Genomic DNA, 18,995 nt, shown 5'->3' on the forward strand with positions numbered 1-18,995 from the left:
CTCACTGCACATGACAACGAGAGAGCCCAGAGCAATCACAAGATAAAATACGATCTAATGCCTGCGGCACACGATCAGAAGTACCCCAAAATACAAACCCTGAATAGTGGGTTGCATAGGAGGCGATCCAATTCGCAGCACTTTTCGCCTCCCGAAATACATGCGAGATCCGAAATAAATTTAACTCCTCCCCCATGCTCCAAATGTCCCGGAGTAGCGGGTGCAGGTCCTGCCTAGCCTGCCGGCACCGGATCCAGCGACCACCGCGGATGAGTCGCCCTCTAGGAGTATTCATTGAGCACCCAGGTGTACTCTAGCAAATGCAAGACCCTCCCATGCCGCGTGCAGCTTCGCCACAGGAATGAATCCGTCAAAAATGCACCGACCACTGGCCATAATTAGTTTGGAGTTCTGGTCTCTGATCACGAAGCCCACGCCACATCTGATGTCGTCCTCCGATACACTGCCGTCGAAATTCACCTTGAGAATATCAGGGGGTGGGGGCTCCTAGGATACCATCGGTATCATCGCATACCTAGGCACTGGAGGAGCCAAAGAGGAACCCCAGGTGTCCCTATCATCTCCAGGTGAAATATCTGCTGCGACACTCACCAGCTCGGCTACATGTGCAAAAGCCCTATCAACCACTGATCTCGGATGAAATCCTCATCCCTCGAAGATCCTCGCATTCCTATCCAACTAGATGTGATATGCCACATAAGCCCATACTGCTCTCCTGTCTACCATGTCAAATCTTCGAGTTGAGTCCCTCAACTGACTCAAAAAGGTCCCAATAGAGGTAAATGTCTGTTGGTGGGTCGATACAAAACCCCAAACCTGAAGCGCCTGCGGGCACGCAAACAGAACGTGATCGATGGTCTCCTCCTCCCTCGGGCATCCCTCACAGTCAGCTGGTGCCGATACCCCCTCCTAGCCAAGATTCTTCTGGTAGGGAGAATGCCCCATGCCACCCTCCATAGAAATAGAGCCACACGTGGATAGACACGTAGTCGCCAAATCCAGCGACCCTCTAGCCGTCGGCCAGGCCTTGAGTCCACTATCGCTTGGAGATCACTGACTGTGACTCTCGCCCTCCCAGTCGAGCTCCACACCCTCCTATCTACCGTCCTCTCGAGGGATAGAGGTGTAGCCAACACCTTCTCCGCTAGATCGTCGCCAAAGAGTAGATGGATCCTTTCGACATCCCATCCAGACTCCCGGAACTAATAGGTCGCTCACTCTGCTCCCGACCGTCGCACCTAGGTCGAACATGGTGGGCCATCTAGATAGCGACAATCCTGCCAACCATCTATCCTCGACAACATCAATACTGCGACCATCACCTACAGCCTAAGAGATGCAAGGAAGAATTTGAGGAGCTTGAGCACACATCTCATGCCAAATGTAGGAACACTGACGCCCCCCATACTTTGCTCTCATCAGTCTGCTCCAAAGCCCATCCGGCTCCAGAAGGAATCTAGCCACATGCCTCGATGCCAAAGCCTCCCGCCTAATGATGAGAGAATGGATGCCCGGTCCCCTACTGCTCGTTGGCTGACAGAGAACCTCCCAAGCAAGCAGGTGAGTACGGCCCCCGCATGCTTGCATGCCCGCTCCAAACAAAACTCCGCATCAATTGCTCCAATTGCCTTAGACAAGCAATCGGAACCATAGTATTCGAAAGCATGTACAAGGGTATAGAGCTCAAGACTGACCTGACCAAGGTGACATTGCCCATCTTGGACAGGGTGCTCGCCTGCTACCTCTCCAATCTCTGTTGGAAGCTCAGCTCTACCCCAGCGCAATCTGCCCTGCACAGTCGCCGACCGGTGATGGGAACCCCCAGATACCACATGGTGCCATTCTGCTCATCAATCTCCAAAATCTCTGAGATGGCAGCCTTCACCTGAGCGTCGATCTTTGGACTGTAGCAGATGGCTGATTTGGCTAAGTTGACCCGCTGCCCAGATGCACTGCAGTACTCTGCAATTATCCTCCGAATTGTCTGTGTCGACCTCCTACTTGCACGAGCCATCAAGAGACAATTGTCGGCAAACAATAAATAGAAAAACTGGAAGGTACCTGTCCTCGGTGTGTAGGGCTCCAGCTCGTGGGACTCAACGACACATCGGAGAGCTCGGGATAGAGCATCTGAGCAAAAAATAAATAGCAAAGGTGACAGCGGGCAGCTCTGCCACAGACCCACTGAGGACTCGAAGAATCTCGTAGGTGTGCGTGCCGTTCACCAAAATAGCAAAGGAGGAGTCCTTGATACAACTTAGCACCTATCTGATCTACTGGTGATGAAAACCAAATATCTCCAAGGAATGTGCCACAAAGCGCCAGTCCAATCTATCATACGCCCTCTCCATATCCAACTTGATGCACATCAAACCCCGCTTATGTGAGGCCTGCTTGAGATCACACATAAACTCTTGGGCTATTAATATGTTATCAGAGATACACGAACCCCCAATGAAAGCCCCCTACTCAGGACTAATCAACTCAGCCAGTACCTCTCTCACTGTTCTCACCAGGATTTTAGCTATGATCTTGTAGAAGGTGGTGCAGAGACTAATGGGGCGATAATGGCTTGACCACGTGGCATCATGTTTTTTCAGAATGAGAGTTATGAAGGTCCGTTTCCACTCACTTGGCATAGTGGCTATGCTAAAACACAACATAACAGCCACAGTCACATCTGTCCTAACAATATGCCAATACCTCCTAAAGAAAAGAGAAAAAAAACTATCCGACGTCGGGGCCTTGTCCTCAGCTAAAGACCAGAGGCTTTCTTGAATCTCTGGTGCTGACACCGTCTTGATCAGCTCAGCTTTCTCCTCATTCGTAACCCTCCTGGATAGGTCAGGTTGGGGGGGCGACCCTCCACCCCTGGTATGCTCTATTACTCTGGATCTGAAGAAGTCCTCCAATATCCTCTTAACATGGTCTGGATCCTCAGTCATTTGACCACTACTCTCTTTGATAATATGAGTCCTATTCCTTGCCAGATAATAGTGGCCTGATGGAAAAATTTGGTGTTGCAGTCCCCCTCCAAAATCTACTGAACCCGTGACTTTTGTCTCCAGAAGGTCTCCTGCCGTCGTAGTAAAGAGTGAGGAGAAACAACCCTCTCTGAAGTTCCAAAAAGAAATATAGAAAATGTAGGACGTTAACTAATCGAGGGACAGTCAACTAACCGCCTCCACTATTTAATGGCACTAATTACCCATATTGGAAAGCATGCATGCAATTTTTGTTCAAGCTTTAGATTATGACATGTAGGACATTATAATCAATGAACCACACACACCTACCAAGGTTGTAGATTGAGTGTCCTTTTCCAAGCCCGAAAGAGAATGGAATGAATATGATAAGAAAATAGCTCAGCTTAACACTAAAGCCATGAATGCTCTATATTGTTTTTTAGATGCTAATGAATTTAATAGGAACTTTACCTATATTTCAACAAAAGAAATCTGAGATAGATTAGAAGTTATTCATAAAGGAACCATGAAGGGTGAGGCTGGGGTAGGCGATGGTGAAGTTGGCATTGGTATGGAATGCCTCATCAAGGATGGCATGAACTGCTTATCGATGAACTTGACGTGGGGCTTGATGGCGACCACGAGGCCGGCCATCTCCTCTCAATCGAGCACAATATCACTATGGCACCGCCATTGTTCTCTCTCTCTCTATATATGATACTAGGGCAAGCATCAAGCCTGGGTGGGGAAGGGCCTTAAAAAAAGCTCTTGATTTTCAAATTAATTATCGGACCTGCCCTTGATTTTCAATTCCAAAATGCCCACGAACTTTAGAATATTTACCATACTATCACGCACTTAACCAACTACAACTAGTTGTCGATAGGTAAAGCAATGCCATCCATGATGAATTGGATGGCTAGAAAAAAGCCAGCAATAAAAGGATTTAAAAGCCCTTCCGAGTACTATAATAAAAGCCAAAATATAAACTAAGCATGGAAAGGAACCAAAGAGAGTAAGACCAAGGGTGTTGCTGGAAAATGGTGCCAACACATAGATCATCCCTTGCTAAGCTAGGCCTCTACTCATCTCCTCCAAGATATGGAATATATTTTGTATATGACATCTACAATATGTTCCTCCTACATATGAGAACAAAAAGCTTGACTAGAGGCTTCCCATATGTAGGGGTTAGATCTAAGCCTCAAGGTAGAGCTGATTATGTGCTGGGCTTGGGCACAGAAAATGCCATTTTAAATAGGCCCAGCCGGAAACCCATTTAAAAATGAAAATAGTTTAGATCAAGGTCCGACCCATAATCATCTCTATCTTAAGGTGCTTCTAGAGTTAGGTGATAATGGTCTTTCTCCACCTTAAGAAAGCACATATTGAGGTCTTTTTGAAGCGAACATTAAAAAAAAAGGGTCAAGAAGCTATGTTACTAGCAAGAAAGCCTTGTATAAATGATATAAATGCATTCATTTGGGAAGGAAAAGTAATACAACTTGAGATTACGTACTTAAATAATTAAAAAATTATATAGAATAGAAAGAAAGACGGGGAAAAGTATCAAATCTTCGATTTGGTGGAGGGGCGGGTGGCCCTCTTTAAAGAGAACCCTTGGGAGATCCCCGCTTTGCTAGGATTTCTATAAAAGATCCTTGCTTTCTTCGAGTTTTATGATTTCAAGGGTATAAGAGGGTAGGTCTAGGCTAGAGGAAGGTGATGGGAAGCTACACTTAGGCTAGTTTGGCTTCATGAGAGATAGATCAACGCTTGAAGGTTACTAATAGAGTTCATGACAGCAGCATTGCTCTAAAACTTCAAGCTAAGATCCTAAAAGCTAAGGGAAGGGAGAGAGCAAGAAATGTTGAGCTTTCCAAATAGCTGATCCAGTAGAATGTTCTCAACATCAGAAGGCAAGGTAGGTCTACTGTTAAATATTGATAGGCTCGCAGGCTGTCACATGGCCTTGGCTTGTGGACGGTTAAAATTGTGTTTCAAGAAGCTCATTATGATCCAGGGATCCGTTTTAAGAGTTGATGACATAGCTTGGTGGTTTGATGAGTCCCATTGAAGAGTTACAAAACCAGGTGGTCATATTGACAAAGTGTTGGAACATTATCAATTAGCATATTTTTGACGGCTGAAAAAATATGGCTAAAGAGGTCAGATTAAGTTAAACTTTTGTGGCTTAGAGTAGGATATAGTAGTGTATGCGATCAAAATTTGAACCTATTTGAAGTTTATCTGACCAAGAATTAGATTTGGTCAACATGGCTGGTGAATAGAGCAGTTTCAGGTTCAAAATGGCATATTCAACGCTTGAACACTCAATAATTCAGCCAAAATGGATATAATTTTGACCCCAGAAGATCTAACCACAGTTAAGGAGTTTGGCCTACAAGGTGGGAGTCTAGGTTGCGTAATGTCGATCTAACATCAAGTAGGAATTTTAAAACAATTTTGGGTATTTTGGAGTAGTGACTTGGAGTGGATGAATTGGGGAAAGCTTTTTGTAAACACCCTATACTTATTTTAGCATGCAGACTGTAGGAGTTTCCAAAGGAGTGCTTGGGGTTGCCTATGGCTGTAATCCCATTTATGATTCAATTCTAAATACTATTAGGTGAGATGATAGGATCACAGAGACGAAGCACCAAAAAGGGACACCAGATGAAAAGCTTAAACAAACTCCACAGGCACAACAAATGGATGGTGAGTGAGGAAGCGATTTCAAGGTGCTTGTAGGTGAGAATTGCAAAAAGCATATTATAGCTCCAAAAAAAATTGGAAATTGTAGATAATCAAATGTCGGTAATGCAAAAGGTATGGTCTTTCACATATGGCAGAAAGAGAAAACATTGTAGCAGAGATAATTGTTCACAGGTTAACATCCAGACCATATAAAGATACAAAAGAAAATATGTCAAACCTCATGCAACAATGATATGTTCAAACCTAAGTCAATCAAATGAAACATGTCTCAAGGGCATAACAGAATAATCCTTACACATCGACCAGCCATTTATGATTGAGAACACAACTATCTGCAGCATCAAATTCTCTCATTTGAGAGATTTTGAAGAATCATCAAGCGCTCCTCTGCCCTTTGAAACTTTCAATTACCTCAAAAGCAAAGTAGACCCAAGTATTAACTAATGAGATTTAAGAACAATTACTTGTAGGTACAAAATGGAAGAGCTCACATATCATCATGTTACTTGATGCATACAATGGTCAAAATTTGAATCATGTGGCATAAGGGGCTAGTAGCTTGTTCAACCTTAAATGATGTCATCACGTGAGTACAACAGAGTAAGCAAAGGCATTTGGATGGCGATGCCATGTGAGAAATGCGAAAAAAACATGACCAAAACCAAAGAAAATTCAAGCAACATCAAAAGCATTACTACTGCATATGAATAGAGTCGCAAAAGATGCTCCGTCACCTTCTCACTGGCTTGTATAGGACAACAGTCACATACTTGGATTGAAATCTGTGAGTTAAGCCAAGGGACACCAATGACTGAGAAGCACATTCTTTCTCTATGAAAAGGTGGTTGAGAACTACATGTTGGGGTCTCAGATAAGCTTCCTCGGAGTGTTGCATCCCAAGAACAGTGAGGTGCAACTGAGGTGGAACAGCTGGTGGCTCCTTTGCAAAGTCCTCATCTGAAGGTGATGACCAACTGTAGCTAGAGTCTGGTGATGATGGGGAATCAAATTCGGCAACACTTTCTGGATTTTCTGGAACATAATCCTGCATTACAAAAAAGAAGACAACCCAAGCAGCTATTTACTTTCCAAAAGAAGAATAAATTCAAGTAGTGTGACTCTTTGGCTTGCAAGAAGTGATGTTCACTTTCACACCAAAATAAATTTCTAGCCACGGTAACTACTACTGTTTCAACTATGCCGTGGAAGGGACTGGATAATATTGCTGCATGAAGAATTCAACTCACACCTTATCTATTGTAAACATGTTTCTAATGATGCTGTTTCATATTGAAGCACCATTATTTGCAGAATCATGGTTATGCAGACTCACATGGACATCAAGGAGATTGGTGATCTGGCCCATTTCATCAGTTATGCAAGGAAGATCAGGAATGTATCTCCTTTCTCCATCTACAATGAATTTGTACTGGTAGACTCCAGATGGGAGGACCAACAAAATGGAATGGACCTTTCCTGACCTCTGCAGAGCCTTCCTGAAAAGCCACACACATTCTTGTCATGGTTATTCGATATTCTTTTGCAGCATGTTAAACCAAAGTGAAAAGGAAACCTGGAAATAATTATGCAAACATGAAATTTCTTAAAGTGGATTATGATGCAAATGTGAAGTTCTTGCAGTTCCTACTGTACCTTGTGGTCCAATTGTCCCATGATCCTTCTACTAAGACATCATTTCCTCCCAGGTTCCATGATATCATTGTTGGAATTCCCATTTCAAGGGGACCATCCCAAGGTTCTTGTGCTTCATTCACCCATAGTTGATTAAAAACTGGAGGGGAATCAGTAGCTCTTAGCAAGGGAGGCACAGGAATCTAAAACATCAAGTTACCTGTCAATTTCATTTGGAACAATACATGCATGATAGCCATATTGTATAATTAGGAAGCTAGTAACTTATTTCATAGAAAGAATCAGTTTCCATTACAATCTAAAAGGTCATAGCACATTAACAGTATGGTATCAGAACTTACTAGAATACTAGCTGAAGGTCACTCATCAAATTTGAAAGAACATACTCCTGAGAAAGCTAAGCACATGAAGAAAGCTTCATACTGCTGTTTAACCTCCTTGGAATTTTCAAGCAGTAAAAGTCATCTTTAGGAGAAACCCCAAGGGACATTATCACCTTGTCACTCATTAATGAATAAAAGATATGGAAATATATTAAAAGAGTTTATACTTTGATATAATGTGATGAAAGTTTAAAAATTTGATAGAAGGTTTTTATTCACTGAATACAACCAACAGCAAGATTATATAAATATAGGGGCCCTGATAAGCTCTTTAGTGCTATAAAATTTGAAGCTGGATTAAAATATTAATTATTCATAATCAATATTGCTGTGGTGGATGTCTCTGTGGGGGTTGGCCATAAACCGAAATAAGTAATGGAGCAGTCACCTATTTTTTAATCTAGAAGGAAAAGAAAACATAAACAAGAAGAAACAAAAACGCATGGAACAAAACTAGAGAAAGAGTAAGATCAAGGGTGTTGCTGGAAAAAGGGGCTACCCATAGATCAGCCCTAGCTAGGCTTGGCCTCTACTCATCTCCTCTAAGATCTGGAACAAATTATGGATGCACTTGATAGGTGATGACATCTATAATCTGTTCCTCCAATAAATGAGAGCAAAGCCAAGTGAAGCTTGACTAGAATCTTTCATAATATAGGGATTCGATCTAATATGCCTCAAGGTGCTTCTAGAGTCAGGTGATCATGGTTTGTCTTCACCTTATGAAAGCACATATTGAGGTCATTTTGAAACGAACAAAAAAAAAAGGTAAAGAAGCCATGCTACCAGCAAGAAAAATTCATACAAATGATGTAAATGCATTTCATTTGGGAAGGAGCAGTAAAACAACTTGAGATTACAGTTAATTTTCTTTAAAAACAAACTATATAGAATCAGAAGAAAGAGGGGAATAGAGTATCTAATCTTCGATCTGGTGAAGGGGTGGCTCTCTTTAAAGAGGACCCTTGGGAGGTCCCCTCCTTGCTAGGATTTCTATAAAAGGTCCTTTCTTCCTTCCTGTTCAAGTTTGGTGATTTCAAGGGTATAAGAGTTTAGGTCTAGTAGGCTTGAGGAAGGTGATGGGAAGCTAAACTGAGGCCAGTTTGGCTTCAAGGGAGATTGATCAAAGCTTGAAGGCTACTAATAGAGTTCATGACAGCAGCATTGCTCTAAAATTTCCCAATTGACTTAAATGTTGCTAAGAAATTGGTTCAACAAGATAGATACTGTTATGTTTAGCATTTACTAATGATGCGGAAAATGAAAAAAAAACAAAAAAAAATAAAAGAGATTGCCAAGACCAGGAAGGACAGTAAATAAGTTATGGAACTCTTATCTTCTACGGTACTTTAGGAACTGTAACAGGCAATGATATAAGTGTTGGACAACTTACCTATACATAAAATGAAAAAGTTACTAGAACTACCGAAAACCAACTAACTTCCTTTTACATAAAATAGCATCAATCCAGGAATTATTAGTTTCAGTCTTTATAATATCTTGCAAAAGCACATAAAGACATAATTCAATGAACTATATTCAAATGCTATGGGTATAAAGGTAATTGCATGGGATTGGATAAATTTAGATGGATCGGAAGAAAAGATTGATAATTTTAAAGAAATATTGGCAGTTAAGCGGTTATAATCATATATCCTAGAAAAAGCTAGGAACACGAGAATCGAGCTACATAAACAAGTCTTGAAATACAAAGTTGTCATATTGATAATTGTTATGGCATAAAACCGACCTCTCCATCATGCATGGACACATGGCAAGCAATTTTTAAAAGATTTAAATTCTGGGTGGTTACAGCTCTATAATTAAGAAGGTCCAAAAATGAAAGGATGGTTATGGTTCATAAGAAAGGAGGTTATGGCTCAAAAGGAAGGAGTAATGGATCATCCCTTGATTTACGTATATCCAATTGTAATGAATCCTTACTCCCATGCCTCAATAAACAAGGCCAAGGGACCCAAAAGGGAGAGGCACTGAAGCTCAAAGCTCTAATGGTGAGAGGCTCTCAAACCCTCATCCATCATTCTACTCTATTGTTTTGGCAGGCCAGTTGGCATGGTAGACTAAGGTGAAGGCCGAGGCCAAGGTGGAGGTTGGGGCCGAGGAGAGAAGGCCGAGCCTTAGGCATCGGAAGGCCCGACTATTCTACACTAATCTTTTCTCATATATTTTCTATTTTCAACTATTGTTTTAAAGCCCTTCCCGACTTAGGCATCGGAGGGCCCGACTAAAGCCAATCTGGCAAGTCTTTCTCTTCTTTTTGTGTGCACATCAGCATCCCTCCATGGATTGACTAGCACCCTCCAGACAACCATAGTCGGGCAGGATTTGGCATCAACATCAACAGAATGGTGAAATCTATAGGAAATGAGGAAGTATCCAATCTTCTCCCTCCACAGGATCTAAGCATCTTCGGCAACCATCTCACCATCGATGCGTCCGCGAGCACCTCAAATCAATATATTTAAATTGATTATTTATGATCTGGCCACCATTAAATGATTTCAAATGTACAAAGTCTAGCTTTCACATCTTACAATCCCTCAAAAATTCAATACCTGAATCCATCCACGCACAAAGGCAGGTCCGATCGTGCAAAAAAATCCTAGCTCAAGCTAGGTATTGGATCGAAAATGGTGATATAATACCAACCAAGAGGAGGAAAGTCCTAGAAAAAACTAAACTCAGATAGGAGGAAGCACATCCGATCGGGTAATAGCTATCCAAAATCCCAACCAATTGAAGATCTAGCGAGCTAAACTCCTATAACCCAACTTCTTTAGGATGGGAATGAAGGCCCCAAGATAAAAAACCGACATCAACCAGAACGACAACATTATGACTGTTAAGAACCAAAACTATGGTTAAGCCAACTTTGCGGCCCTTAGGGGTTTGGGGATTGAGGAGATCCATCTCCCACAGCCATCAACCAAAGCAGTAGCTTGTCTACCTAAGGCCAAAAAACAAGGTCGGGCCAACTTTGACACTCTCAAAGGTTTGGGGTCCAAGGAGATCTATCTCCATCGTAGCCATCGACCATAGTGGCATTCTAGTTGGACTAACTTTGCCGCCCATGAGGGTTTGAGGTCTGAAGAGATCCATCTCTCGTAGCCATTAACCGTAGTGGCAGCCTAGCAATGCTAGGAGCGAACGGCAAAGGTTCGAGCCGACCACAAATACATCAAACCTCTTAGAGCATACTTCTAAAAGCACCTCAGCCTCACTAAGCCAAACTCAAATATAGACATTATAGTACAAGGCAGAAACAAAATTGCTTTCAATAACACTCAAAATGTTTGATCATGAAACAGGTCAACGAGTAATCTAACTACTTCCTTCGCTCGAGCCAAAGAAAACGGCTCGAGCTCGCAAGTGGAGAGCATATGATAAGGCATAAAATCGACCTCCCTATCATGGATGGACACGTGGCAAGTAAGGCTTTAATAAGTCAGCAATACCACATAAAACAATGAAAATGCAAAATGGAAAAAAGGTTGTTAGTTTCAAAAATGTTGAACAAATCACAAGGAGAAGGTTGTAGGACCACTTAGGGTTGGCCTGCGTTGCATGAGAGGACCCTAGAGTTAGGATATTTTGTGGGGTAGAACAGTTTTCATGCATGCTGTTCAAAGTCCTGAGAACAGGACAGAAAATAACAGAACTGAATTTATCAACAAATGGTAGTGCAAAAAAAAAAAAATTGTCTAGGGTTTTGGAGTGAGGAGCTAATAGGAAAAGGGAACACAAGGTATGTTGGGCTCAATTGAAAGGTCAGCTGCAGATTTTAAAACAGATTAAATTAACTATTGAGCACAGAAATTTGTAAAATGCAGCAAAATACTAAGAAAGGAATCAATATAGATCTTAGAATAAGCAAATTAATGTTTTAATCAAAAAAAAATTAATATAGAGATCAAGGTTTGTCATACCGGTACCGGACCCCGTATTGGTGCCGCACTAGCCTAGGAAAAGTTTTGAGAATGTGATGAGAAGTGGTGCTTTAATTTGTGTCCAATAGCCTAGGAAAACATGTGACAGACCTAAGCTAACATTAATGAAAGTTGAGAGGGCGAATTTGGAAGAACCTGTACTTAATAGGTATGATAGCAAAAAAGGATCACAATAGCCATCCCAAATAGCCAGAACAAGACATGATGGTTAAAATTATTTCCATGCAATTAATGCAGCTGTTAAGTCTAATAATTTACAACCAAAATCTTATAATATAAATCAAAACGGCCCTAGACAATCGACATTTAATCCCTGGATTGGGATTAATTAGGATCATAAGGTCTAGATCAGCATCGGTAAAACCATCTCGAACCGTCCGATTCGGAGCTACCAAGCTGTACCGACAATGGACCAGGATGGTTCTGGCCTTTAAATCAAGAAACCGGCAAAGAAGGAGAAGAGAGAGAAGAAAAGAGAGGAAAAGAGAGAGAGGGGGGAGGGAGAGGAAGAGGAAGGGTGGCGGATGGCCGAGGAGGGGCGTAGGGAGATGGAGGAGGGGCTCCCCCTCCAGTTCTCCCGTTTCGTTCGAAATAGGAGTCCCAAAGGGGGAATTTATTTTGAAGAGTTTAAGTGAAGTAGGCAATGGATGGCTGATGGAGGGCCGAGGAGGGGCGTAGAGAGATGGAGGAGGGGCTCCCTCTCTGATTTTTTTGTTTTGTTCGAAATAAGAGTGTCAAAGGGGGGGGGGGGGGGGCTTTTTTATTTTGAAGAGTTCACAAATTAACTTGGTAAATCGATGAGCTCGATTTGATTAGTCCTTAGTTTCAAACTCTTATTTTGATCAATAATTAGTTTTATCTTTTTTTCACCTTCAGACGAATGAAACATAGATATTCCCCTGCCTACTACTACTAACTCACCACCCCCCAAGTTAAGCTGGTACTTATTGTTGCACCAGGAGCTGTTACCCTAGATAATGGGTGGCTCTAAGATTTCTTATAGGCATAGGCATCTCAGGTAATTTAGTCATATGGTTCTTTATTATCTGTTTTAGGTATAGGTTCCAAATCATGATCGATTCCTTTTTCAAACCCTGATAAGTGACATCGGCAAGGAGGTTGCCAACTTTCCTTATACTCTTCAAAATAAAGAAAGGGCCCCTCTCGAGGACCCCGATTTTGAACGAAATAGAAAAACCGAAGGGTAGGGCCCCACCACACCTCTGCGCCCCTCCCCAGCCCTCTGCCGACTATCCGCCACCCTCCCCCTCTCTCCCTCCCTTCCTCCCTCTCCCTCTCCCTCTCCCCCAATCTCTCTTCCTCTCTCCCATTCTCCCTCTCCTCCACCCTCTCTGTCATGTCGGGCTGCACTCCACTGGCTTTCTTCCTCTCTCTCCCTCCCTTCCTCTCCCTCTACCTCCCTCCCCCCCTCTCTCTCTTTTCCTCTCTCCCATTCTTCCTCTCCGCTGCCCTCTCTATTGTGTCAGTATGAGCCCGGCACAGAACGGCATAGGGGGTACCATACCATACCGTTGGGCAACCGTACAGGCTTTAGTACCAGCACAACAATCCTTAGTCTAGATTATGTTGTGGCTTATAGGAGATCATAAAATCAACCTTGCTTATGTTGTTTACATATTAAATCATGTGGAAGTTCATTTTCTATAATCAATGACTACATAACTTTTAAATTATCCACTTATGGTTAATAAGCCTCGAAAATGTAAAATTAGCAAGCCCATTACCTCGAGTTCATGGAGTTAAAAGGAGGGGAAAAGCTTCTATATTTTTTTACAACCATATACCAAAATCTTATTCTTTTCCTAAAATATTCCTATTTAAAAGACAATTGAATTTAAAATAGTTGAGTTGAGTATATTAAAACGAGGGATTTGGGGTCATTGGATCTATCAAAATTGTCCTTCAGATGAACAATAGTTAATATGTTTATTAGAATTTAATATTAAAAATATTATGTCAATGGTTAAAGTTGGAATATACAGTTTCCTAATACCAATCACATTGAAATTTATTATAATTGAAGTTCTCCCCTTCACAATATAGGATAAGGTTGGACCTCTCTCTCAAGAATGTTCTCATGTCTCTTTAAAATATGTAGTTCACTTATAGGACAACAAACCCACTAAAAATAAACTTAAATACCTCTCTAATCATACTCATTTACATAACTACCTCATCTTTATCTCCTTGTGCTCAGTCCACATTCCTATCTTAAATTCCCCCTCCTATTCCTCTCTCTCTCTCTCTCTCTCATGCACCAAAAACAACACTTTTCCCATCTCTCTCTAACCCACTAGTAGTCCCCGTTTCTATCTAACTCATCTAGCTCGCTTTTCCCACCTCCATCTTATCCCTAATCCCTAACCTATCATCCACCCTTATCTAGCCCTCCTCTCCCAACTCAATACTTATACTAGAACTTTTGTTAGATTAAAATGTGAGAGGGAAATACATAATATTAACTATTACCTTTTCTTTGTTTACTTTGTTATAATTTTCTAATATGTAATGTTAATCTATAAACATGGTTAAAAAAAGAAATACCTTGTATCTTGTTTTATTCTTTTCCCACATTTTCTCCCCTCTTTCACAATTAAATAAATTTTTTTAATGTGCATTGGACATTTCCATACATTATAGTGTGTATGTGCGTTTGCATTGTACAAGTACATGTAAGGCATATAGAAGAAGATGAGAATGCATCTAAAAAGTCAAGAATGTCTTGGATTGGAAGATGTACAGATGCAAGATATGTGAAATCTCAGGTGATCCTACCGAGAACTCGAATTAACTTGGAAGAATAGAGAGGTTGCCATAGACTCTCCTAGTAGAGATATAGGACTCAGCTTATCTGATTTTTCTGACGAAATAGGAAAGCACGAATATGACTGCTTTGTACCATATTTGAGAGTTTCTCATCGAATTAGAAAGCATAGAAGGAGAAAGAAAGCCTCACCTGGGGCGAAAGGAATCAGGGATTAAGGAATGATGATATGGTTACATGATTGATTTTCTCGGATCTTTCTCGCTTTGTGGGATCTTCTACAAACCTAATGTGTGTATTCATATATACATATGTAGGCATATACATACATATATCTATATCTATATATTTGTTTCTTTGAACATGACATATATGTACTTTTGATGATAAAAATAGACGTCCTATCTCTATGGCTTTTTATTCTCCATTCCTCTAAATATATTTGACTCATATTCTCAGTTTTGCATTTCTTTTATAATTTTTAAATTTTTTAAAGAAATTTTAAAAAAATCTTATGATCCAAGATTCAAACCACAATCCAATCTAATATGGTTCCCTCTTGATTTATGATTTGACCACAATCTTGGTAGCATTGATTAATGCCCTAGACTTAATATCAAGCCCTTCCATTGAATGTTCCTACCCACATCATTAAAATCAAGCATTCATCAGGCATCATGTAGACCTATAACTAATGGGTGTGAAAAGGACCCCACAACCCAAACTAACAACTCACACAGCATGAAAGCTTACCTAATAAGCATTGCTGCATGTCAAAAATTTCAAGCCTGTGCATATAGTTTGGAAGGGTATCGGGTCATAGGTATTTTGATGCCTGTGCATATGTTACTCATTTTACATATTTTGTTATTCTTACTTCTCTTGTAAGACGCATGCTAAAGGGAGCATACCATCACGATCTCTCCATATTGTTTATGATTTTCTTCTTCAAAAAAATTAGTTATAAGCTGTTAACATTATTCCGACAGACTTTATCAGTAAAAGGTAACATGTGAGTTGGAGAATTGAAATTTAAAAGATGAAGGACAATAAAAAATAAATTGATCATATGCAAAAAATTAGGAAGACCATGGAATTCGATTTAGAGAAAAAAGGTTCAACAAATCAGTTCTTCTACCCATCACACTAAATGACATGATAGAAATAACAAGATACAAGTCAAAGACCAATCTCTAGCATATTTTATCAAGATATTACTTGCAACTTAACTATCTCTCTAGCTAGTTTATTTTAGTAAACACTGCCCACTTAGTGTTGATATGTAAATGGACAAGCCATATACTTGATAAGACACATAATGGTTTGAAGATTGCTGGTGTTTACCATGTCAGTTCAAAAGCATTGGTTAAACAATTAAATTGGTTTATTTTAATAATACACTGAAACAAAATATCTAGATGCAGAAGATAAAGAGTATATACAGATGGTTATAAACAAGAATTTGATATTATTGTCCTCATGCGACATCCATGTCATCTAAGATGGAAACCATACGTAGCATGCAATCAAAAGACACTATAAACTGCACAATCAGCAAAACATCTAGCACGAAAAGGGAAAGCCTATGTTAAATCAGTTCATGTAGGTTTCAATATGTCCAATCTTTTGCTTCCCATGATCATGATATCTGGCACACCAAAACTCATGAATTCATCAGCTTAATGCAATGAATCACGCACTCATCTAGAACCTTAACCACTTTCATTTCTTCACTCTACTTTTATGTGGCAATAGGTTACCTGTCGAAACAACCTGCGTTAAAGGCCTACAAGTGGTTACTCAAGAATACAACCAGATAATTATTTTATTAGGTTGTTATATAACAGACAGAATCACTTCAAAAGCAACATTAAGTACAAGAAAATTTAAAATTAATTTACCAGCAAAAGGAGAGATGCCAACATGCCTAGTTATGCCCCTCATCGAGTTATCAAAGACCAATAGTCTCCCAACAATTTTTTCATATTTGCATAATTCATATGAACTGCAAAGCCTACCCAGTGTTACAATATTTGCCTATTGATCCCAATGAAAACCCTCAATTTCACCTGACTAGCTAGTTACTCCTCTAAATAAAAAGGTGATACAAAACAAGAAAACCAACAATTTGACTAAGCTCGTTTCTCCATCCACATCACCCATCCGCATCCTTCACAAAACAACCACTCCCTAACAAAATAAACCAGAGCATACCAGCCATTGCGCATTTAAAAAGCAAGGAGAAAAGGGAAAAGGAAAAGAAAAACGAAACTGATTCCAACTAAATCCAAAAATTGAACCAACTATGAATCGATTTGCTAAATCTTTTGCCAGCACTCTAAATTGAAAAACTTATTAAAGAAGGAAATAGATGACACCAAAAGATTGGTTTCCTCTATGAATCAAGAAAACAAATCAGACCAATCGACGAGGTGAAATCATCACCTGGGGAGAGAACATGAGAGGGGATCGGGACCGCCCGGGGCCCTCCAGCGTCGTGCTCCCCATGGAGTCCGCCGAGTTGGCTCGCCGGACGTGATTGGAGTAAGGCGGGAGGCCCCCATCGCCGTCCGATCTCACGGAGGGGTCATCACCGTTCTCCAGTTCCTCCTTCCCGGCGACGTTCCCCATCTTCGATTTCGGAGATGAGATCTGAACCGAAGCGAAAGGGTGTTTATTTACGGCGAAAGAGAATTACCCTCGATCCCATATGTAAAAATCTAACCCCATTATATTAGCCGATATAAATGGATAAATTTACTAATTTTCATGGTACGTATCGCTATGAATCTTAGGGGTGGTAAAATATGATCCGATCCGTCAATTCAATCCGTGTTCGACCCATCATAAATATGTTCATGTTTGGCCTAAACAGATACGGGTTGTAAATAGGTTGACCCGTTTAATCTATTTATTAATTGGGTCGGATACAGGTTTTAGTTGTTTGATCCGTTTATCCCGTTTAATCTGTTTATAATTTGATGCAAACGGTGTTTTTTTTTTCCCGTGGTCACTGTCTGCAACTCCCCATCCTCTTCAGTTTTCCCATTTTCCCCTTCCTCTTTTATCTCTACAGCTCTACCCAAAGCTCCATGGCACCCTCCTCCTCCTCCATAGTCAGCGATCAAGGACCCATGGAAGGCTTCAAAGCCCCCCTCCACATTGGCTCCATAGGACCCTCCTCCTCTTCCTTAGTTAGCGATCAAGGGCCCTGGAAGTCTTGGAAGCTCCCCTCACCATCCTTGGCCCCGACGACCCCCGCGACGCCCCTGGACGCCGCTGACCTGAAATCGAGCGGCGGGGAGGATGCTGAAGACGAAGGGTACCGAGAGTTTGAGTCGTTTGACGATCTCCGCAGGGGGGGATCCGAGAGCATGAGGGCAGCGGCGAGGGCTAGGGTTAGGGTTTCGGGCCCTCCCTTCTCTCCGTTCTTCTTCTTTGGCCCTCAAGATCCCGAGCCAGAGATCATCGTTGTCGAGCCAGAGATCGTCGTCGTCGATCTGCAGCTCCTCAAGGTACGCTTTCTCTACCTCCGCTGTCGTCGTCGTCGTCGAGCCAGAGATCGTTGTCTTCTTCCAACTGAGAGAGTAGGGCCAGCGGATTTGCGGGTTTGCGAAAGGATGGGAGGAAGAGAGTAGGGCCGGCGGATTAAACGGGTGGAGAAGGAGAAGGGGTTCATTGGGGAGTCTGGGGATTGGGGAGTGGGGAACGAGAATTGAGATTTTTTTTAATTAAACAAGTTAAATGGATCAGGTCGGATTATCCGTTTAATAAATAGGTCATGTTCAGGTTGTAATTTCCGGACCTGTTTGATAAATAGGTCGGGTTTAGGTTTATAATTTTTTGACCCGATCTGCATCCGATCCAATCCGTTTATGTTTGACCCGACCCGATTGCCACCCCTAGGTATGATGGAGATAAAAGGATTATTCTCCTAATTTACCTATAATGAAACTTTATAATCATATAGTTTAATTAAATTTACCATTTTAGTTATTCCATGTCTTTCTTAATTTTTTTTTTTGAATTTTCTAAAATCCCCTTGTTTCAATTACCAACCTATCTTACTGTTGCAATTTTTTTCCATTCATGTCTTCGTTAGCCATTAAGATTCATTTTAGCACATCATAAATGACAAATTTAAAGTTGTTAATATTAAAAAATATGCTGAGGTTTGCATAATCTTTAAAGTATAAAACTCGTAGTACCAATATCAATATAAAACTCGTTTCACTTGAACTTCCTTTGAAAAATTGCAAAAAAATATAAAACTCACGATGGACACGGCCCAAAATGATTGAATCGGGCCTAAATTTGACCCCCAATGGGCACAGCCCAATTGGGCCCAAAATGACTAATTAAGCCTAAATTTGGCCCATAATGGGCACGACCCAACAGGCCCAGTATGACTGAACTAGGTCCAAATTTGGTCCACAATGAGCACGGCCTAATAGGGCCCAAAATGAATGATCCCGGCCCAACACGACTCAAAATGGATAAA

The 18,995-nt window shown here is 41.1% G+C and overlaps 1 protein-coding gene across 1 annotated transcript; it reads right to left on the reverse strand.

The window, feature by feature from the left end:
- Positions 1 to 6,129: 6,129 nt before the first annotated feature.
- Positions 6,130 to 17,163, reverse strand: LOC103722131 (SNF1-related protein kinase regulatory subunit beta-1-like). Its single transcript, XM_008812575.5, has 4 exons — positions 16,940 to 17,163; positions 7,359 to 7,540; positions 7,039 to 7,201; positions 6,130 to 6,750 (listed from the first exon to the last, which is right to left on the reverse strand). Exons 1-4 carry the CDS (start codon positions 17,123 to 17,125, stop codon positions 6,436 to 6,438), a joined length of 846 nt encoding a protein of 281 aa, XP_008810797.1. The 5' UTR covers positions 17,126 to 17,163; the 3' UTR covers positions 6,130 to 6,435.
- Between the last annotated feature and the right edge of the window lie 1,832 nt (positions 17,164 to 18,995).

Source organism: Phoenix dactylifera, chromosome 17 (genome assembly GCF_051530095.1).
Source record: "Phoenix dactylifera cultivar Ajwa chromosome 17, Ajwa_hap1_PhDact_Kaust_v1.1, whole genome shotgun sequence".
In the NCBI taxonomy this organism is placed as follows: Eukaryota; Viridiplantae; Streptophyta; class Magnoliopsida; order Arecales; family Arecaceae; genus Phoenix; species Phoenix dactylifera.